The sequence below is a fragment of the Haliotis rufescens genome, unplaced genomic scaffold, assembly GCF_023055435.1.
Source record: "Haliotis rufescens isolate VD_foot unplaced genomic scaffold, xgHalRufe1.0.p SCAF_11, whole genome shotgun sequence".
Lineage (NCBI taxonomy): Eukaryota > Metazoa > Mollusca > Gastropoda > Lepetellida > Haliotidae > Haliotis > Haliotis rufescens.
The window spans coordinates 15,510,476-15,534,249 of NW_025963791.1; the positions used below are offsets into that span (position 1 = coordinate 15,510,476).

Sequence of the window (23,774 nt, forward strand, 5' to 3'; positions counted from 1 at the left end):
GCGTACGTGCGTGCGTTCGTACGTGTTTAACGCCGCACTCAGCAGTGTTTTAGCTAATGACGGCGGACTGTAAATAATCCATTGACCGATATTGTGATCAACAAGGCACGTAAACACGTATCAGCCAAGTCAACGAGCCCAAACCACCCGACCCAGACGCCTCTTACGACCAGCATAGGCTGCTAGGGACCTGTTCTAACCCGAATCTCTACAGGGCCAACCACGCAGTGGACGACAAAAATATATATAATTAGATAATGGAAACCCCTGCACTGGTGAACGAATTAATTTTTACTCTGTTATCATTTTTTACCGAGAACACACCCCGTATAACTTCAGGGACTGTATTCTATGTAAAATTAATATCAGAGTCAAGATTATTTCATTCACCAGTGTCGGGTGTTCCAAATTGCGCGGATCGATGCTCATGATATCAATCACTTGATTGTCTTGATGGTCCAGACTCGATTATTTACAGACCGCCGTCATATAGCTGGAATAATGCTGAGTGCGGCGTTAAACAACAAACAAACAAACAAACAAATACTTCAGGAACAGTTAATGTTTACCTTTCTTTTTGTATCCAAACTTTACCTAAACATATTTTCAAGAGTTTTCGGCCCAATGATCAACAAATAATTGTTAAGTCAGGGAAACAATATGATACCGTGTTTTCTTTAATTGATTAGATTTTTCAAAGTTGACCTGTTTTGAAATACTTAATTATCAACATTTATTTTCATTTCGACTGAATCATTTGTTTTATGTGCATAATGCGAGTTGATCAGCTGTTGGTAGCGAATATCAACGCAATCTGGTTCAGTTCTTTTCTTTCATTATTTCTGATTATGTATTACGTGTTCAATTAATCAAACAAATTAACATTTGCCATGGATCTATCGTCGCTGTGCCATGCATTGTAAGCATTCTTGCCTAAACGATGACGGTTATATATGAGGGTCATCCTCGTTTATGCAATGTACCATATCTCCATCTATTCATTTATCTAAATAAAATGGACGAATATATAGGCTCGATAACACAATGTATAACATTTCTATTCTATTGTGATAAATCTATGAAAGGGGGCACAATACGCTGGGTGATCTAGGACACGCCATTGTGACTTTGTTGATACTCTGAGAAAACGACACAAATGTCTATATAACACCGATCTGTTTCTTGGTATCAATTAACCTAATCGACTTTGCCTTACACGTCTTAAAATAAATCAATCTTAAGGAAATTATCGATTTAGCAAACTTCATAAACAACTATACTATGCATATATTGGTTTCCGATGATTTACATCAGGTTGTATTGTTTGTTTGAATACTGAATATCGATATCGAACCATGGGAAAGAAGGGGATTGGCGCAGTATGTCCTAGATACAGTTGTTACACGATGTAGGGGAGTGGCGACATTGTGACACAATCGCCGAGCAGCAGTAAAATGATGACATATGTCCCGTGTTGAACACCTTTAATCACATGCGTTAGGTATGAATGGTCAACCACAACCCGTATAATATGTACACCATGTCAGTGACCAACCATTTGATATTCAGTGGGGCATGGCAGTGTTTTTGAATATAAGCGGCAAAACCCTTTCCATAATCATAAAGATTCTGTAAGAATCCACTGCATGGTTCCGCCTATACCATCATAACCATCAAACAGTGATGACACCAGGTGTTCGCGTAAGTCTGAGCGTATCCTTCTCCAAAGGTGGCACCCGTCATGCTCTAGTTCTTTATCATACAATGGGCAGTGTTACTACTTTTAAACTCCAGAATTCGAAGCAATGTCTGCTTGATCAATACCCAACCATCCATCCACCCACCCATCCATCCATCCATCCATCCATCCATCCACCCATATCCATCCACCCATCCATCCGGCACTGAATGTTTATAGGTGTCACCTGTGGTCTGGCGCTGTAGATGAAACCCTCTGCGATGGTTGATTCATAAGTCCTGAGCCCAACATAGAAGGAAAGGCGTAATAGTGAAGCCACTCGTGGATTATAGCCATGGCAGTGATAGATTTGTGCACCGGCAGATTGTCCCGACGGAAGATCACACCATTTGTCAGCTTCCCACATGTCTTAGTCTAATTTCATCCCATTATTGCGTGCAGCATCATATGTTCCGTTTATTATCTGGCCTTTTAGACGATAGTCCACCATGATGACACCCTCGATGTCCAAGAACACGGGGGCCATAGCATTTCCAGCTGATGGGAAAGTCTTTGATTTCTTTGGCGGTGGAGAGGGTTCGAATGTTATGATTTTTTGTTAGGAATTGGACTGGACCTGGTGTACCTAGGTTTCGTTCAGAACTTCAAATAGAGCTAGATTATCACGGGAATTGTTGGTGCGTTTTTTATGAGATGTCAGAAGGTTTGGAACCCAGTGGGGCTGACACTTTGTTCATTTCCAGAGTTTCTGTGATAATGGAATGTACTCTCTCCTGGGAAATAGCAAATATGACGCTTAGTCATTCGCCGGTCGGCTGTCACCATGTCGTGGATTCTCGACGAGTCATTTCTGCGGAGGTTGCGGACGTCACAGGCCTTCCAAGATGGGGGTCGTCTTCTAGACTCTTCTTGCTACGTTTAAACCCCACCATCATTTCTTACTGTTGTACTCATATCTTCATGGGTGGCTTTAGGTATAAAGCCCCTTTTCTGCAGGTACTTGATCACTACACGTTCCTCACGTTAGTCAATTTTCCACAGGCCCCTTATTATTTTCCTAACTTGTCACACTGAAACAGTTTGCTCAGTTGACTCAAGTTCTTGTAGATATTGTGATTATTTGATATGGGTGTTACATTCCGCACAGTGTAGGACAAGGCCATCAAGTTTTTGTCAGAAAGTAGAAGATGCACATCGGACACTTGTCTTAAGGACAGGGGTTGATATGCAATATGATAGATCTAGGTCATGGAAGGATGAAATCAGATCTCTGGTAACGGCACACGTAGGTCTTAGAGACCATGAACGATGTGATAAATCATATTTACACCAGACTGTAGGTCTAGGACATGACAAAGTGTACTAAGTGATAATCATATTACCATTAGCCTCTCTGTAGGTCTTGGACATGACACGGTATACCCAGTGATAATCATGTTACCATTAGCCTCTCTGTGGGTCTTTGACATGACATGGCGTTCACAGTGATAAATCGTATCACCATTAGACTCTTTGTAGGTCTTGGACATGACATGGCGTTCACAGTGATAACTCGTATTACCATTAGCCTCTTTGTAGGTTTTGGACATGACATGGTACACCCAGTGATAATCGTATTACCATTAGCCTCTCTGTAGATCTTGGACATGACATGGGATACCCAGTGATAATCATATTACCATTAGCCTCTCTGTAGATCTTGGACATGACATGGTATACCCAGTGATAATCGTTTTACCATTAGCCTCTCTGTAGATCTTGGACATGACATGGTATACCCAGTGATATTCATATTGCAATTAGCCTCTCTGTAGGTCTAGGACATGACATGGTATACCCAGTGATAATCATATTACCATTAGCCTCTCTGTAGATCTTGGACATGATATGGCATACCCAGTGATATTCATATTACCATTAGCCTCTCTGTAGGTCTCTGAACTTGTATATGGGCCGATGGCCTTTGATACAATAAACATCTTTGACTTGACTTGACTCTCTGTAGGTCTAGGACGCGACATAGTGTACCAAGTCTAGGACATGAGGGAGCTATGGGGTAGCCTAGTGGTTAAAGCGTTCGCTCGTCGTGCTGAAGGCCTGGGTTTGACTCCCACATGGGTACAATGTGTGAAACCCATTTCTGGTGTCCCCTGCCGTTAAATTGCTGGAATATTGCTAAAAGCTGAGTAAAACCATACTCACTCACTCACTCACTCACTCACTTGGACATGACAAAGTGTACCCAGTGATAAATCATATAACCATTGGCCTCTCAGCAGGTCTAGGACGCGACATAGTATACCAAGAGATAAATCGTATTAACACCAGATATGTTAGATCTAGGTAAAAGTCGTTTGATAAATCAGATATTTTCTGTTCATGAGACAGAAATATATCATACATATTCTGACTTAACACACAAGTTCTGTCAGGTGCAACAGTTTGTGTCCGAGGCTGTATATAAGTAATATACATCTGGGAAAATGATATATAAAAATACTAGATAGTGTATCATTTCACGGTGTTCTTTGACGACTGTCACTGGATTAAACTCACCCGGTTTCTTCAGTTGGATGTCAAAACATATATCGTCACTGCTCCTTATCACAAACTGAGTAAAACAGAATTCCTTTCTCTTCTACGATTTCCGTGTGGTCCTATTCACGCTGCGGAGAGGACGTGTAACTGAGAGGATGACTGACATTAATCAATACATGTCACTCCAGGTGGCGGTGCGCATCAGGTACGCGGAGGACCCAGAATATATGTGACATTGTGGCGGACATCAGGTACACGAGGGACCCAGGATATATGTGACATTGTGTGTTGACATCAGGTACACGGAGACCAAGGATATATGTGACACGGTGTGGGGACATCAGGTATACGGAGACCCAGGATATATGTGACACTGTGTGGGGACATCAGGTACACAGAGACGCAGGATATATGTGACACCGTGTGGGGACATCAGGGACACGGAGACGCAGGATATATGTGACACTGTGTGGGGACATCAGGTACACGGAGACCCAGGATATATGTGACAGTGTGTGAACATATCGGGTACACGGAGACGCAGGATATATGTGACAGTGAGGGGGGACAGCAGGTACACGAGGACCCAGGATATATGTGACACTGTGTGGGGACATCAGGTACACGGAGACGCAGGATATATGTGACACTGTGGGGGGACATCAGGTACACGGAGACCCAGGATATATGTGACACTGTGTGGGGACATCAGGTACATGGAGACCCAGGATATATGTGACAGTGAGGGGGGACATCAGGTACACGGAGACGCAGGATATATGGGACACTGTGTGGGGACATCAGGTGCACGGAGACCCAGGTTATATGTGACACTGTGTGGGGACATCAGGTACACAGAGACGCAGGATATATGGGACACTGTGTGGGGACATCAGGTGCACGGAGACCCAGGTTATATGTGACACTGTGTGGGGACATCAGGGACACGAGGACCCAGGATATATGTGACAGTGTGGGGGGACATCAGGTACACGGAGATGCAGGATATATGTGACACTGTGTTGGGACATCAGGTACACGGAGACCCAGGATATATGTGACAGTGTGGGGTGACATCAGGTACACAGAGACCCAGGATATATGTGACAGTGTGTGTTGACATCAGGTACACAGAGACCCAGGATATATGTGACACTGTGTGTTGACATCAGGTACACAGAGACCCAGGATATATGTGACAGTGTGGGGTGACATCAGGTACACGGAGATGCAGGATATATGTGACACCGTGTGGGGACATCAGGTACACGGAGATCAGGATATATGTGACACTGTGTGGGGACATCAGGTACACGGAGACCCAGGATATATGTGACACTGTGTGGGGACATCAGGTACACGGAGACCCAGGATATATGTGACACTGTGTGGGGACATCAGGTACACGGAGACGCAGGATATATGTGACAGTGTGTGGGGACATCAGGTACACCTTCACATGTGACGCTGTGGGAGATGAGATTCACTTGGAATAGTTGTTTATTACTTGTTTATTAATAGCACATTTTATTCTGAAATATATGTCCTAGCTTGTATAGCTTTAACTAAATAAAATAAAGGTAAACAGTTGTTGTCACCCAACGTGGCACCATTCAACAGTGGTGCAGACGTATTCATGAACCTTTGTTGTCAGGTCCTCCCCAGCTCGGCATTGATTTCTAGTGTAACGAGACCAGGGCGACGACACCAAGTCGGATATTTTGTACCTGCGGAAATGTGAATTCCTGTCCAAACTATACTGCTCCACTTTGCTTGATTACCTTTAGCCACGGCACGTGTACACCCACATCTCTCGTACTTTTGTTATTTTGTAGAAAGGGCAATCATTTCTAAATGGAAAGACATTTTTTGTTGCGGGCTAAGAACAACCATGATATTAAAGAGGAGGTTTTTCATTTTTCTCATTTCAGCCTGATAAAAGTTATTGATTGGAATCAGTCCAAGGCGCGTAGATGTCAAATTTAAAGTGGTTGGAAATATTACAATTTCAAACATGCTTCAGGGTAGAACTACACTTCAAACCTCCAGGACATCAACTTCACAGACATGCTCTTCAAATTCTCACTAGTAAGGTTTGGTTGGTTGGTTTGTTGTTTAACGCCGCACTCAGCAATATTCAAGCTATATGACGGCGGTCTGTAATTAATCGAGTCTGGACCAGACAATCCAGTGATTGACATCATGAGCATCGATCCTAGCAATTGGGATACGATGACATGCATCAACAAAGTCAGCGAGCCTGACCACCCGATCCCGTTAGTCGCCTTTTACGACAAGCATAGTCGCCTTTTATGGCAAGCATGGGTTGCTTAAGACCTATTCTAGCCCGGATCTTCATCACTAGTAAGGGGGAAGTGAGGAGGGGTGTGTGTTATTGTTGCTGTTTCTTTTTTGTTATATTTTTTTACGTTTTTGTTATTGTGTGTTTTGTGTTATTTTGTTGCGTTTTTTATATATCTTATTTTTTATACTTTGCAAACACATACAATCACAAAGGTAACTTGTTTAGTGGTGAGTGATATTCTGTGTGATTGTGTATGAGACGAATGTAATGCAGGTTGATCAGTGTTTCACGTACATGTCTAAAACTGAAACTGAATAAACAACATAGACGAAAGACGTCTTTGTGTCAAGACTGTATTATTCCCTGCTAACATCACTGACGGGATTGTATTGAGTTGCCAGCTACAGGTAAGAATATCAGATATCTTCATTAAATTATGTAAAAAAAATTGAAATTGCAGCCAAAAAATACAGAAGCCATTCCTATAATATTGTAGGAGCGCTTCTGCAAGTATTGCTCTAAATCCAACTGAGTATTTCGTTTGTCGTTAGATGTGTCGATCTTGAATAATTACAATATACCGCCATTTCTAACACGCTTCGCTAAAAGTTTAAAGGCGCCGACTTTATCCTGCGATAAAAGGTACATTTTGAGTTACGTCAAAATGGCCTGACGTCAGGGCAGTCACAAAGTTGTCCAAGGCGGGCGTTGGTGTTCAAGGAAGTATGTACGAGGGCTGGTCAAAAAGCTCTAAGCCTGATTAACTTTCAACTGTGGACCATAACAAATAGAACTAGTCAATGTAGTACATTGTTTGAGAAGTTCATTGCTAGTGTATTTGGTCTGTTGAGGCCGTTTGTATATTAGTGACAGCCAGATGAACGTCATATGGGTCCTTTGGGTATAAAGGGGCAACATCACACCCCATTCACGTGGGTTACGGTATCGTTTAGTGCAACCATTCAGTTAGCACTGTATTTCAAGGCTTGCAGTCACTTTAGTCCACTAACATTGGTTAAAGTTGAACATGAACTCATAACCGACAGGGACACTTAACGTCAGCTGTGACAGGAAGAGCACGCACCCTCGTGCTTTAACTATATGACAAAACTACGAGTACTTCATTACACTACATATGGAGTAGAGCAATCCTTACTTCTTAAGCAAAGTGCGCACATAGTTACTGTTAGACCCGTGAAGATCCGGGGTAGAATAGGTCTTCAGCAACCGTCTTCAGCAACCCATGCTTGCCGTAAGAGGCGACTGACGGGATCGGGTGGTCAGGCTCACTGTCATGGTTGATGCATATCATGGTATCCCGTAGATCGATGCTGATGATGTCAATCACTGGATTGTCTGGTCAGACTCGATTATTTACAGACCGCCGTCATATAGCTGGAACATTGCCGCTTTAAGCAACAACAAACAAACAAACAAACAAAGCTACTATAAGTGTAACGTTGTCTATGACCAGGCGGCAATGTAAAATATATCGCTGTTCGCAGTCATTGTAACAGGACTGAATTAGTCAGGAACATTTGTCTTCCCGATTTCACTGTGTACTCTAAAAGAAAGAAATATTTCAACTCACCAGGTGTCTCTATTAAAGACGTATTCTGCGCAAAAAAAGACACCTCGGTGCTGCATTTCCTAATTGTTGTATTATTCATCAATCATCCCGTCTCTACTAAGGCCATGGTTGTAGTTTTCTAAAAAGGATTCTTGAAGAAATGGTGCCACTTTGTCTCTTTAAAAATACCTATGTAGTATGTGTACTCCAAACCTGCCAGAAAAGGACATATATATAATCAGCAGCACAACCAAAATATACTCCCTTGACTCTCGTTAGCGAGTTCTTGCCTCTTTTGTCAAATTGTTAAAAAAGTAAACCCTTTCAGCAATTAAACCTTTCAAAACTTTGATTGCATTGTGCTTTTAATTTCACTACATGGCGGAAAATATGGGGACATCATATTCCCGGCTGATTCAAAATGGACATAATCCTTAATTAAACACTATGTTTCAGTGCTGACTCATTCTACAAACTCTTTAAAACGTTTGAGGAATAAGGATAAACGTTTACCTGTTGTGATACATTAATGTGTTGTAATGGATATGGGAAAACGATCCTACCTATATGTGTAGGGGAGCCCAACAAACATCCACACCATGTGTTATTTACGTTTGCCGGTGTCTCCTTAGGAAGTCAAATTTAGCTTTATTCAGATATTGTTGAATTGTTCAAACTGTTCACGACGGTGTTAGGATGTTCACAAAGGCCATGTAACGACTACTGGCCTTATGAAATGCACAGACATATGATAACTTCATCTTAATCATAAACCTATGATGGCCTAAGAGTGAGTGAGTTGTGTTTAACGCCGCTTTTAACAGTATTCCAATTATATCACAGCGTGTCAGCTTAATGTCGGAGGAGTGTGAAGCCCATTTCTGGTGTCCCCCGCCGTGATATTGCTGGAATAGTGCTAAAAGCGACGTAAAACCATACTCACTCACTAATGTCGGAATAAAGCCTGAAATTATGCAGGACCAAGGCGTTTACCACTTCGGTGAAGCCCACGAGCACGGGTATGGTGCTGACAAACCTAGAAACATAATCGGGACGAACCGGGATTCGAACCCGCAATCATAGGTTTCTGGCTTACCCAAGGGACGCAACTCTGCACAGCGAATCGCGGCGCCTTAGACGACTGGGCCACCCGTGCCCCCCTGATGGCCTAAGAAGCAACTTAATGGTGGTCAGGCAAGGTGATTTGGTTGATTGCGTGTCATGACCATGGGGATCGTCGCTCATATCATTGTCTCTTCCAGATTTGATTATTTACTAATAAAACTAGAATATTGATTAGTGCGGCGACAAGCACCTTTATTCACTCTGACACTCTGTACTTCCTGGGAGAACTGTATATCACAACTAGGGTTTCTGGGCGACCATTAGATTACGTGTGTCAATGGTACTTGTACAAATCAGAAATGATTTTCTTCAAATATGTGTTCCATATATCATCGAATGTGATGGGCGTTAAAGAAACACACATAAGATATAAATGTTTACATCAGTGAGTGTTGAAGAATTTCCTTCTCTACAAACAGGTAACTGCTGATATTAATGGCATATACTTATTCAAGTGAATAGAGCAATTTGTTCAAATGAGCCTATGCAGGAATGTAAATATTTAGAATATTCTACATCTTCTACATGAAATATTTTGATTCCAAATTGAAAAAAACAATTCATGTTTGGGTTCAAATCATCGGTAAAATGTAACATATTTTAAACATTGTCCACTGTCACTCTCCACTTTTTCCCGCCGAACGAAAATCAGTCAGTGTATCACGTTCAAATTTTGACAAGAGTTATAGATCTCAGTTGTTATGAATTGTTTTAAATCATCTAAAAACAAACAGTTAGATATTATTTTTGTGTCCGAAATTCACAAGCTTAAAGTGATGTGACACTCTCACGGGTGCGCCGTTTCCCGGACAATTTTGGTTGTGTGTGTTTCCAGGGGTAATGTATTGTGTTTTCACCAGTAACTTCCCTTGTGACATACACGAAAACGATAAGCAGTATTATCAAACTGACATCAGACTTGAACACGTGTCCTGAATGCTGAATGTCTGCTGTCCGTTCAAATCAAGGATTAAAATCATTTTATAATAACATCCCTTACTTTCGTCCTTGATTTTGTACGCTATAAGTCAGAGAAATGAAATTTTACACACTTACATTACTGGTCATGATCTCAAATGAGTTCGAAAATTGGTGTTGTAATTTCATTTTTGACAGAGTTATGGCCCTTGCCCCGTCCTTTTCAACTTAGTACATACTGCGTGAAAGAGGGACAGGTTTTCTCAGAAACTACTGGGGCGCCGCGATTCACTGTGCAGAGTTGCGTCCCTTGGGCACGCCAGAAACCTATGATTGTGGGTTCGAATCCCGGTTCGCCCCGATTATGTTTCTAGGTTTGTCAGCACCATACCCGTGCTCGTGGGTTTCACCGAAGTGGTAAACGTCTGGGACCTGCATCACTTCGGGCTTTCCTCCCACATTAAGCTGACACGCCGCGATATAACTGGAATACTGTTAAAAGCGGCGTTAAACCCAACTCACTCACTCACTCACTCAGAAACTACTGAAATTACATGAATTAAAGGTTGCATGCTTATCTAAGAGATACTTGTCAAGACTGAGTTCGAAAATTGGACCCGTCAATTATTTTTGTACAGAGTTACGGCCCTTTTTCTCAGAAACAACTGAAAGCATGCAAGCGCATCTAGGAGATACTAACCTAACTAACTTAGACATCTACATCTACGATTTTAATATGTTGTGTCTGGACCAGATAAGACAAAGTATTGTTAAGTGTCCACCGTCCTCGGACAGACCATGTGTTTTGAAAATGGGGACAGGTGAGTGTTTGTTTGTTTATTTCTTTGTTTGTTGTTTAACGCCGCACTCAGCAATATTCAAGCTATATGACGGCGGTGTGTAAATAATCGAGTCTGGACCAGAAAATCCAGTGATTGACACCATGAGCATCGCTCATGCCATTAGGATACGGTGACATGCATCAACAAAGTCAGCGAGCCTGACCACCCGATCCCGTTAGTCGCCTCTTACGACAAGCATAGTCGCCTTTTATGGCAAGCATGGGTTGCTGAAGATCTATTTTACCCCGGATCTTCAGTGAGTTGTGTTTAACGTTATGTCAATTGTACAACACCGTCTCAGCATGGGCGCCTGAAGTGAGGCAGGGCGTTGATCCTAGCCGCATGAATGGAACCAATAAACGCGTGCACGGACATGGTGCTGACAAATCAGTCATCATAATTGGACTGAACCTTGGATTCGAACCCAGTGGGATGAGTTCCAGGAACCGACTCCGTTCATGTTCCCGAGGCAAAGGCGTTAACTAACTGTAAAAGTCCATTTTCCACCCTTGCCGAACTAGACTGGAATTCCTAAGCTCGATCGTAGCGCACACCAGTGGCTATTACGAGTGATGTCCCTTCTATGTCCCTCCTATTGACCAATCAGATTCAATCTCGCACTTCACTTGCATTTGCTTCAAACAAAATGGCGGCGCACAGTCAAGACGATCTGACGGATAATCAAAATTTCTGTTGTAATGTAACGGATGTTTGCGCGCGAAGTGCATCAAATCACTTGAGCACCTTGATTAAAAACATGAAAAGATTCGCCAAATATCTGTCGACGCCCAATTCACGGTACACATGCTTTGCAAATCCTGCAGTCGACCGAAACCTGCACTTTGAAATCCATGTTGTTTACGAACCGCATGTCTAGTTCGTTACCCGATTTTGATTGCACTATGCAAAGACTCGTTAGTCCAGCCAAAATGTAACTCCGGAATTCCAGCCTAGTTCGGCAAGGGTGGAAACTGGACTTTTATAGTCAATAAACAACCTTGACTCGGGAAGATGACTCCGGTTGTGTCCACACAGGGTAGAAGATTGGGGAGATTTTTATATGTTTATTGTGTAACAAATTCAACAACTGCACAGAGGACCCTTCGCAACACATCCATGACTTACACATTTACAGACACAACGACAACGTGACCTGAACGTCTGATAACTGTAGAAGCGATAACGTTTGATAACTGTAGAAGCGATAACGTTTGATAACTGTGGAAGCGATAACGTTTGGTAACTGCAGAAGCGTTACATTAGGTTCAGTTGATCCCACATTCAATTGTGATTCAATCTACTCGGTAGCTCTTCATTACTACGCATAGCGATTTTATCATAATTATTTATGGAAATAGAAAGATACATGATTTAAGTTAATCATTAGAACAATCTATTTGGAAATGTTGCCATGGTTACAATGCAGGAGAAGTGCCAGCCCTCTCATGTACAGTAAGCTGTGTCAATGACGGGGCCCATCATCACAGAGTGGGAGAGTCAAAAGGCCCAGCAACATCGTCGACGACGGCCTACAGCCACAGGAAGTACACACACGGAGTTGCCATACACAATGAGTTGTCATATGTACATGAATGAGAATGAATGTCATGGTCACGAGACGCACCTACAGGAGCATTGCGATCACAAGGACCAGGAAGGTGAACAGCATGCTGGGAACAGTCAGCTGAAACGAAAGGTGAAGTATATAGAACTAGTTCCTTTGATTTCATATCTTACAATATCTTCCTCTCACAGTCTTACACCTTGAGGGTAGTGGGGTAGCCTAGTGGTTAAAGCGTTCGCTGATCACACCAAAGACCCGTGTTCGATTCCCCACATAAGTACAATGTGTGACGGTCATTTCAGTTCCTATATATCTAAGGGCGGTTGTGTAGACTCGTGGTTAAAGTGTTCGCTCGTCACGCTGGTGGTCCGTGTTCGATTCCCCACATAGGTACAATGTGTGAAGGTCATTTCAGTTCCTATATATCTTAAGTGCGGTTGGGTAGACTCGTGGTTAAAGTGTTCGCTCGTCACACTGAAGGTCCGTGTTCGATTCTCTACACAAGTACGTTGTGTGAAACCCATTTCACATGTCGCCGCCGAAATGATTCTTGAATATGCTTAAAGTGGTGTAAAACCGTACTCACTCACTCACACATCTACTCACTCGCTGAAAATAATAATTACAAACGTTCTCAAAATGTCACTAGGGTGAAAACTTAAGGTCGAAACACAACTATGATACCCTTATCAAAATATATCACCATCGAATAACCATTTCTTGTTTGTTTCATTTTGTAGCCACCATCAAACATGAGTATATACTTTCTTTTGCCGGTCAGTTTTGGACAATTACAAACTTATCGACTGTTTCTGCCTCAAATCTTCACCTTACAATCACGAGGGTGCACAGGTGGCCCATTTGTCCCCACAATTCGCTGTGCAGAGCTGCTTATGCACAAACCTAGATTGTGAGCTCGAATTATGTTTCAAGGTTTGTCAACACCTTACCCGTGTTCGTGGTTTTAACTAAAGTCACTAAACGTCTGAGGCCTGCATCACTTCTTCGGTTCCTCCTATATGAAGGCGACACGCTGTGTGTTATTTCAGTTATATCACAGCGCGTCCGCTTAATGTGAGGAGGACTCAGACGTTCACCAATTTCGTGAAACCTACGAGCACGGGTATGGTGCTGACAAACCTAGAAACATAAGTTTCCTGGCGTGCCCTAGGGACGCAACTCTGCACAGCGAATTGCGGCGCCTTTGACGACTGGACCGCCCGTGCCCTCTGAAACAGTCGACCAGACGCTGAGCAGCAGCGTGCACATAATCGGTCATAATTGTAAACAATACATCGACCAAACCGTGACAAGCTGTGTTAGGCTATGTAGGTGTTCCTACCACGCCTGAGCCGGACGGGGGTCTAGCTGTTGTTGAAGTCGCCGGTTGAGACGCTGGTGAAGTCGCTGTTGGAGACGCCGGTGAAGTGTCTGGACCGCTACTTGCATCGGACGCAGTGGACGACTCCGGCGCTGAAGATGATGTCTTGAGAGTTGAAGCTGCTGGTGAAGCTGATGTTGCGGAAGAAGAAGATGAGCCGTCTGATGTGGTGTCACTTGAGTCCGTTGTAGCAGCATTTGAATGACCTATTATGGACGATAGACGCGAGACATACAGTTCGGTTGGGATGGGAGTTTTTTTCAAAAGAAAATTGGCATGTAGATTCTAATGTATTTTTATTCCAAAAACCTTTACAAAAAACGTGTTAATGGGCCTGAAATGGCGTTTCGTTCAATTAATTTTTTAAAATTAAATGATATTTTATGTATGATAGATGGGAAATGCATTTATTTGCATGTTTTAAAAATGATTCATGAAGGACAGTCACATCCTTTCATATGAATCCTGTTACTTTTTACTACACGAAAATAAATATTTTCATAAGAATAAGAACTCTCTGCTCAAAGCACAGACCGGCGATTTCGACTATATCATAAGGATATGTGTATGAATCACTGTCTACCGTAAGGTTCGTAAACAAAAGTGTGAGACCTAAAAGTACTGAATAAATTAGTTGAAAATAAATTGAATGAATCACTATCGTAGGATTCGGTGGGTGGGTGGGTGAGTTCGGTTTTACGCCGCTTTTAGCAATATTCCAGCAATATCACGACGGGGGACACCAGAAATGGGCTTCACACATTGTACCCATGTCGGGAATCGAACCCGGGTCTTCGGCGTGACGAGCTAACGCTTTAACCACTAGGCTACCCGACCGCCCCTCGTAGGATTCGGAAATGTGAACGATTTATAACAATTCAACGAGAATCAGGCCCGAACTGCAGACGTATTTTCAACTTTATCTGCAACAAAACATATCTAGTACGTCCATTTTTTGTAAAGTCCATGTGTGAACTATATGACTAGCTTATGTGTGTAAAGTGTGTGTAACGCGTGTGTGTGCATTGGCCGATCGACGCCCTTGGTGTGTGTGTGTGTGTGTGTGTGTGTGTGTGTCTGTCTGTCTGTCTGTGTCTATGTGTCATGTGTGACAAACGAATGTGTGTAGTTTGTGAATTACCCATGTGTGTAATGTGTTACAAACGAATGTGTGTAGTTTGTGAATTACCCATGTGTGTAATGTGTGACAAACGAATGTGTGTAGTTTGTGAATTACCCATGTGTGTAATGTGTTACAAACGAATGTTTGTAGTCTGTGAATTACCCATGTGTGTAATGTGTGACAAACGAATGTGTGTAGTTTGTGAATTACCCATGTGTGTAATGTGTTACAAACGAATGTGTGTAGTTTGTGAATTACCCATGTGTGTAATGTGTCACAAACGAATGTGTGTAGTTTGTGAATTACCCATGTGTGTAATGTGTTACAAACGAATGTGTGTAGTTTGTGAATTACCCATGTGTGTAATGTGTGACAAACGAATGTGTGTAGTTTGTGAATTACCCATGTGTGTAATGTGTTACAAACGAATGTTTGTAGTCTGTGAATTACCCATGTGTGTAATGTGTGACAAACGAATGTGTGTAGTTTGTGAATTACCCATGTGTGTATTGTGTTACAAACGAATGTGTGTAGTTTGTGAATTACCCATGTGTGTAATGTGTGACAAACGAATGTGTGTAGTTTGTGAATTACCCATGTGTGTAATGTGTTACAAACGAATGTGTGTAGTTTGTGAATTACCCATGTGTGTAATGTGTGACAAACGAATGTGTGTAGTTTGTGAATTACCCATGTGTGTAATGTGTTACAAACGAATGTGTGTAGTTTGTGAATTACCCATGTGTGTAATGAGTGACAAACGAATGTGTGTAGTTTGTGAATTACCCATGTGTGTAATGTGTGACATACGAATGTGTGTAGTTTGTGAATTACCCATGTGTGTAATGTGTGACAAACGAATGTGTGTAGTTTGTGAATTACCCATGTGTGTAATGTGTGACATACGAATGTGTGTAGTTTGTGAATTACCCATGTGTGTAATGTGTGACAAACGAATGTGTGTAGTTTGTGAATTACCCATGTGTGTAATGTGTGACATACGAATGTGTGTAGTTTGTGAATTACCCATGTGTGTAATGTGTGACATACGAATGTGTGTAGTTTGTGAATTACCCATGTGTGTAATGTGTGACAAACGAATGTGTGTAGTTTGTGAATTACCCATGAGTGTAATGAGTGACAAACGAATGTGTGTAGTTTGTGAATTACCAATGTGTGTAATGTGTGACAAACGAATGTGTGTAGTTTGTGAATTACCCATGAGTGTAATGTGTGACAAACGAATGTGTGTAGTTTGTGAATTACCCATGTGTGTAATGTGTGACATACGAATGTGTGTAGTTTGTGAATTACCCATGTGTGTAATGTGTGACAAACGAATGTGTGTAGTTTGTGAATTACCCATGAGTGTAATGTGTGACAAACGAATGTGTGTAGTTTGTGAATTACCCATGTGTGTAATGTGTGACAAACGAACGTGTGTAGTTTGTGAATTACCCATGAGTGTAATGTGTGACAAACGAATGTGTGTAGTTTGTGAATTACCCATGTGTGTAATGTGTGACATACGAATGTGTGTAGTTTGTGAATTACCCATGAGTGTAATGTGTGACTGATCAGTGTGTGTAATGTGTGACTCATGTGTATGTGTAATATGTGACTAACCAATGTGTGTAACATGCGATATGCTCATGTCTGTGTAATGTGAGACTACCATAGCGTGTATTGTGTGAGTTACTAAAGTGTGTTTTTTATTACTTACATATGTGTGCGTGTGTGTTCGCATTGTCGTGTGTAGTGTGCGTCCAGTGCGAGCATCTATTCATCTATTAATCTATTCACCTGGCGAGTGCGCGTGCCTGTCATCAGCAGCGTCTGTCAAACCCTCTACTCACCTACAACAGCCAATGCCACCAAGGCCAGCGCCAGAGATGCATAAAGGAACTTCATGGTGGCTGTGGTGTACGGAATCTGTGGACAACAAAATGTCTGTGACCAAAACGAATTGCCGCATAGCACATTAATAGTCATTAATCGTTCCCGATAACTAAAATCTTTAATGGACCGACTATTTCATATTTTTGGAAAAGCCTTGTTTTGGGGTTTTTTTTTGTTGAATAATTTGTTCGAGAGAAAAAAAATTAAATGCATTGTCGTCAAATTTGTGATTTATATAATGCGCCAAACCCCAAGGTTATGCTCATTATTATTACCAGTGGATCAATGCGCACTCGATTTTCATTCTCAGCCTCCTGGGGTGTATACAGCCCAAGCTGCGTTTGAACGTTAGCAGTCACTATCCCCTCCTATCGGGCACCCATTCACTGCAGGGTGAAGAGAGGAGTATTTCGAACCAAGTCACTTCCCTAAGGAGACTGTTGCATGTGCTTCAATGTGGGGCAGGACCGAAGTCCAAGAAACTCTCAGGAGTCAAGCTGTCAAACACGGTCACCCATCCAACTACTCGTTCCTTAACTTCACCAGATTTCTCATTAGATCTGTTTGTTTGTTTGTTTAACAAACAAATCTGAGCAATATTCCAGCTATAGGGCGGCGGTCTGTAAATAATCGAGTCTGGACCAGACAATCCGGTGATTGACATCATGAGCATCGATCCACGCAATTGGAATACGATGACATGCATAAACGTCAGCGAGCCTAACCACCCGATCGCGTTAGTAGCCTCTTACTTGAGTGAGTGAGTTGAGTTTAACGCCGCTTTTAACAGTATTCCAGTTATATCGCGGCGTGTCAGCTTAGTGTGGGAGGAAGGCCCGAGGTTATACAGGTCTCAGTCGTTTATCACTTCGGTGAAACCTACGATCACGAAACCTAGAAACATAATCGGGGCGAACCGGGATTCGAACTCACAATAATAGGTTTCTGGCGTGCCCAAGGGACGCAACTCTGCACATCCTTCGACGACTGGGCCACCCGTGCCCCCCGTCTATTACGACAAGCCTAGTCGCCTCTTACAACAAGCATAAGACCTATTTTACCCCGGATCTTCACGGGTGTTGTCATTGGAATAGCCACAAATCACAATGAAAGGACAAGACGCGATCACATGACACCTCACAAGACTGGATCAGATTGTGATCAGACCTGTGACATCAGTAATATAAGATATACAGTAGTAAGATATCAGTAGGACATTGTCGAGACGTCCACGTGATTGCTACAACATTATATAATTAAATGCAGCCACAAATCCAGCGATCGAATGTTCACAATTGATGTGTAAAAAGAATATATCCTATGCTCTCTCGTACAGTGCTCCGCTTCCGCCGAGAACGAGTGAGTGAGTCAAGGTAATAGTGTACGTCGTCAACAACATTCAACCCGTCTCTCTCCCTGTATAAAAGACGTCCCTACCTTCTTCGGCTGTTGACTGGGCGGTGGTGGTGGGAAAGGATGATATGAGAGAAGTACGCTGCTTATATATCTGCTCCTTGATAAGATAGGCGTTGTGTATTAGCCTGATAGTGTGTTGCAACCTGAACACTTTGTACAGTCACGAGTTGTGCGTCATACACCGCTACATCAGCACAGCATGATCAAGAGTGACATAAACAATCCTGGCAATCTGTCAGATAGACGACATCGTGGTTTGATACCTGAGTTGCAGTCTTGCTTTATTCTTCTGTTCATTAAATCTAAAATTCTGTAAGTTGAAAGTGGGCTGTTGTGATCTGGTTAACTGCTACCTCACTCCATGTAAAGAGTTAGTTATCATAAGGACCCACAGGAACTTCCTTATTAAAGAAACCTAAATTGCCGGGCAAAAGAAAGTGTACACCCATGTTGGATGGTGGCTAAAAATGAATCAAACAAGTTGTTAGATGGTGGTATTTGATACGGGTATCATGGTTTGGATCCTAAAGTTGCTGTGTTTCGGCTGCTGTTTTCAGTCTAGCAACTTTTTAATAACCTTCAATAATATTTTGATCAAATCCAGTTTATGTTAATAGCATTATCGGTGGGGTTCGTATGATTCAAAAATAGGATGTGTTCTTTTCGACACTTGTATATTTCGGCGACCCATAACAATTATGAATTCAAATGGAAGACTCAATTGTGTCAAAATATAGTTTTCAGGAAAACGTTTTTCTGTTTAAAAATAAGCAAGTCATTTTACCTAGGCCTATCTTCTTAAGATGCGTTGACGACGACGGTACAGACGTGGGAGAAAATATATCTTGAATCCATTCTTGTCCAGTAGTTCAAAAATTCGCTTTTCATTTAGCTATATATGGACGTCCTAAACAAAGGTTTTGAATCACATCGTGACACCAGAAGCTAATATTACCCATAAGCATAGGATAAGCGTGTGAAGTAACTTTCCGATATTTGCACACGTGCATTTTAGCGATTCTCAATGCTGATTGGTCAAATGAAGCCATGAAACGTCACAGTTTTTTTCATTACTCCACAAATTAAATACATGACGACATCTGGACAATAGACTGCCTTTAGTGATGTGTAACTGTAAGGTTGACATTTCGTACGTTTTTCTTCATGTTCTCTATTAAAGTGATGCACGTATAGAATATCCTACTCGGAACTCAGAATTACGGTGTATCTGTCCCTCATGATTGAATGCTGCAACACCATTCCTTCACACGGGACCGACAATCCGTTATTCCTCGTGGTTCTTTGGTTTTCTCTAATTACTTCACGTGAAGTCAAGAACACACTGCATTAATGTCTTTTTTCTATGTCTGCGTTGAACAGACCACGGCCATGCCTAAACATTGATCTCAGCCAAGTGTGAATATACAATGCCTATTAGTAATTGATCAAATGTTACAAATGTTATATTTGGGGTTACGCTTTCTTCGTAAAATACAAATTGAGCCCCATCCGGGGTTCGAACCCACACTCTCAGAGTGAGGCACCTAATCGCTATCATGGATGGGGGCTCAACCTAAAACAGTACTAGACTTGTACTTTACTAAGGGGAGTAATCCCAAATACTTTTTCTTACTTAGCGAAGTATATATAAAAATGTTATAGAAGTAATAACTGGTTACGGACAACAGGATGTAGGTCCAGCTCAAGATAGTTCTCGACCCGTGAAGATCCGGGGTAGAACAGGTCTTCAGCAACCCATGCTTGTCGTAAATGGCGACTATGCTTGTCGTAAGAGGCGATTAACGGGATCGGGTGGTCAGGCTAGCTGACTTGGTTAATGCATGTCATCGTGTCCCAATTGCGTGATGTCAATTACTGGATTGTGTGGTCCAGACTCGATTATTTATGAACCGCCATCATAAAGCTGGAATATTGCTTAGTGCGACGTTAAACAACAACTGATCTTATGACAAATCTGGTGAAGTTAAGGAAACGGTAGCTGGATGGGTGACCGTGTTTGACAGCTTGACTCCTGAGAGTTTCTTGGACTTCGGTCCTGCCCCACATTGAAGCACATGCAACAGTCTCCTTAGGGAAGTGACTTGGTTCGAAATAGTCCTCTCTTCACCCTGCAGTGAATGGGTGCCCGATAGGAGGGGATAGTGGCTGCTAACGTTCAAACGCAGCTTGGGCTGTATACACCCCAGGAGGCTGAGAATGAAAATCGAGTGCGCATTGATCCACTGACTGCGGTAATAATAATGAGCACTACCTTGATTGGGGTTTGTCGCATTATATTTCATTTTTTTCTCTCGAACAATTTATTTAACAAAACACAAACCCAGGCTTTTCCAAAAACATGAAATAAAAACAACAAACAAACAATCAAGATAGTTTTCACACAATCTGAGCAGGCTTGTCTGACAGTATCAGCATGGGTACGCTAGCAGTGCGTCTGTGTCAGAGGGCACACATGGAGAACTCCGTGGTTCTGTTTGTGATAGCTGCATGCTCTACATGTACAAGGCCGCATGTATTTTAGCTATCGCTGAGAAAAGTGCATTTCCTTCCGAATACGAAGACTGTAGCGTCTGGGTCAGGGTTACTTAACCATGCAAATAGGTTTGTCCAGAAACAGAAGACATAAAGCTGCTGTTTAGCTTCATGTTGGGCCAAGCCAAAAGAGCAGTAACATTGTAATTGTTTTAGCCTAACTAGATGTTGCTAAATGTATAACATGATGCTATAGTCCATGTATTCTAAGCTTACAGGCTGTGCCCGAACACCAACAGGTCCTAATTCAACTTTAAAGTGTAATATTGGGTCAGGCCAGGTCAGGGTATGGTGTGACGTAAAAGGGTAGCCTGGACACCTCAGTGAGACCTCAGCGAGACCTCGCTATCTATATCTGTACACTTTCGTCTGCAATCATCGGGGTCATACATCTGTGCATTCTATCAATAGTCAGTAATGTCATTCTAGGTTAGCGTATTAAATGCCCTTCAGACTTTGAGGACATAGACGGCCCAGTCACCTACCTCACTCACTCACTGAATCAAACACAGATACACATACAAACGCGCGCGCGCACGCACGCACGCACGCACGCACGCACGCACGCACGCACAAAAGTTGAGTAATGTACACGGGCAACGTATTACCCTATAAGCTGTTCATAGTAAATATACTTCCCGCGTTCTTCCTCACTTACAACTTGTCCGTCATAAATCTAATGCGTCATAACATATCACACCGTAGTTGTTATGTCAATGTGTCACTCATACCCAAAATGTCATATATTAAAACGTCACACATATGTTGTCACATTTACGTCATATGATGAATGCGTCACACAGTTGATAGCGTGTGTGATTTTTTGGCGCAAGGCTATATTTCAGTTATATCACGTTAGCCTAATGTTGGAGAAACGCCCAACGTGAGATATCTTTTGGGAGACCAACGAGTATGATATGGCGCTGAAAGACAATGGAGCCTCTCGGATTCTAAGGACTAAGGATACTGACACGACTAAGGGGGGAAACTCTGCACAACGAAGTGAAGCAGCGTACACGACTGGGCCACGATGTCCCTCAAGTCAGCATCACTCATTATATACGGAATCACTCGGAATATATGCCGTGCACCTGTTTCCGAGTGCTTGGACGCCTCATAGCGGACACAGTATATATCTGTGTGTGCGAATTTGATGTATATTTCAGTCTTTCCTTCGGTATGTAAATTCGATAAATAACATACACATTTACCCTTTTGGCAATATCTTATCTTTTTGCTGATTGGTAGGCCTGATCTAGGACCATTGATAATACATAAACACGCTTTACTTTGGTCTCATAATTGATTCTACGCTTTATTAATGTATGTTTCTCATTTGATGAGAAAACACGACTATATGTACTAGTCTCTTTGTTGTCCGACATTTATTGGTGTCTAATACATAGCTACGAATCTCTTATGTAGTTAATGGAGAGGCATTAACTCCCGTGTACATATATACATTGAAGACTCCCACATCGTTTAACATTCAGATTTAAAAACACCATAATATTTCGATTGAAATATGCTATTTAGTTAATAGCTATGAACCAGCAAATACGAACGAGTCAAGTTTTTCCCTGCTGTTGAATTCAATAGGTTGTAACAGTTACCGGGACAGGGTAAACTCGACTCGACCATGTGGACAGGGAGTGATTATGGTTTTACGCCGCTTTATCACAAAATAATATCACGGTTGGTGCACACCTCACCAACCTCACCAGCCCCACCAACCTCTCCCACCTCTACAGCCTCTCCCACCTCACCAGCCTCACCCACCTCACCAGCCCCACCCACCTCTCCCACCTCACCCACTTTTGTCGGTTTGCAGCCAGTTGCGAAATCTCCCATGCATGATATATTCATTCTTAAGGAAAGGCTCAAAGATATTCCAAAGCTGTTTTGCTGTAATCTCGCTGTTTCAAATGGTTTCATAATCTTACGATAAGGAAGTGCCCGCTCTTAATGTTACCGTCAACGTCACGAATTATTGTTGTTATTGTTTGTTTATGTCGGTGAATTATGAAAAGCATCGCCCATGAATATTAATGAACGATTCACAACGTCTTCTCGTGAACTGTGTGAGACTTTGTAATCCAGATGGCACGATCAGATACTATATATATTTATATATACCTTTGCTTTTTATCACAAGATCACCAACAAACAAAAATTTAAAAAACAATTCTTACTACATATATTTCTCTGCTTTGGACGAGGTTGATCGACCAACACATAATCACTTTGTGAATATTTGGACCCAACGAGATCCGCCATGTGATCAATTCTGTACCTTGTGAAAACCAGTTTATGTACCTAAAAGTGGTTTGACTTGATTCATTCTAAATGTCGTCCAGCCTATAAGAGTTGGTCAAATGCCTATGTTCGGAAACCAGTGGATGTATTTTAGGTTGGCTTAAAAGGTAGAAAATAATTGAGCTTCACTCACCTTGTTGCAATGAAATGTGTGAGACCGCGCACCTGCAAGATATCTCCTGTAGATGTCTCACCACGCAGATAGACGGCGCTGATTGCTGGTGGTGACGTCACCAGAAGATAAGATAACGCCAAACTGTCACCAAATAATATTCCATTAACACACGTTGTCAGGGTGACAGAGAAATAGAAATCAAGCAATTCCAATGTTGCTGACAATTTATTACTGTAGGGTTTTGAAAGCAAAGAGAAAGGTGACTCGACAAGTGGTTATTTAAAGCACGTGACTGATTTAAAGGAGATACGCCTTGGTCACACAGTTGGTGTGGCATCACGGTAGTAAAATTACTTGTGCATTTTGGAAACTTAAAGAACATTAGCAGATACACTGTCATAAACAACTTG

General features: G+C 42.1%; 2 protein-coding genes across 3 annotated transcripts in view; both read right to left on the reverse strand.

Annotated features, from left to right (window-relative positions):
- The window catches only part of LOC124150872, a 38,832-nt gene extending 34,439 nt beyond the window's left edge, over positions 1-4,393 (reverse strand). For both annotated transcript variants that reach the window (XM_046523034.2, XM_046523031.2), the window contains exon 1: positions 4,256-4,393. The gene's annotated coding sequence lies outside the window, so the exon portion shown is untranslated. The remainder of the gene's footprint in view (positions 1-4,255) is intronic.
- Positions 4,394-12,046: 7,653 nt separating this feature from the next.
- On the reverse strand, positions 12,047-23,421 carry LOC124150871 (cold shock-induced protein TIR1-like). The gene is made up of 4 exons (XM_046523030.2): positions 23,383-23,421; positions 16,922-16,997; positions 13,904-14,148; positions 12,047-12,681 (listed from the first exon to the last, which is right to left on the reverse strand). Exons 2-4 carry the CDS (start codon positions 16,974-16,976, stop codon positions 12,622-12,624), a joined length of 360 nt encoding a protein of 119 aa, XP_046378986.2. The 5' UTR covers positions 16,977-16,997; positions 23,383-23,421; the 3' UTR covers positions 12,047-12,621.
- Positions 23,422-23,774: the final 353 nt, after the last annotated feature.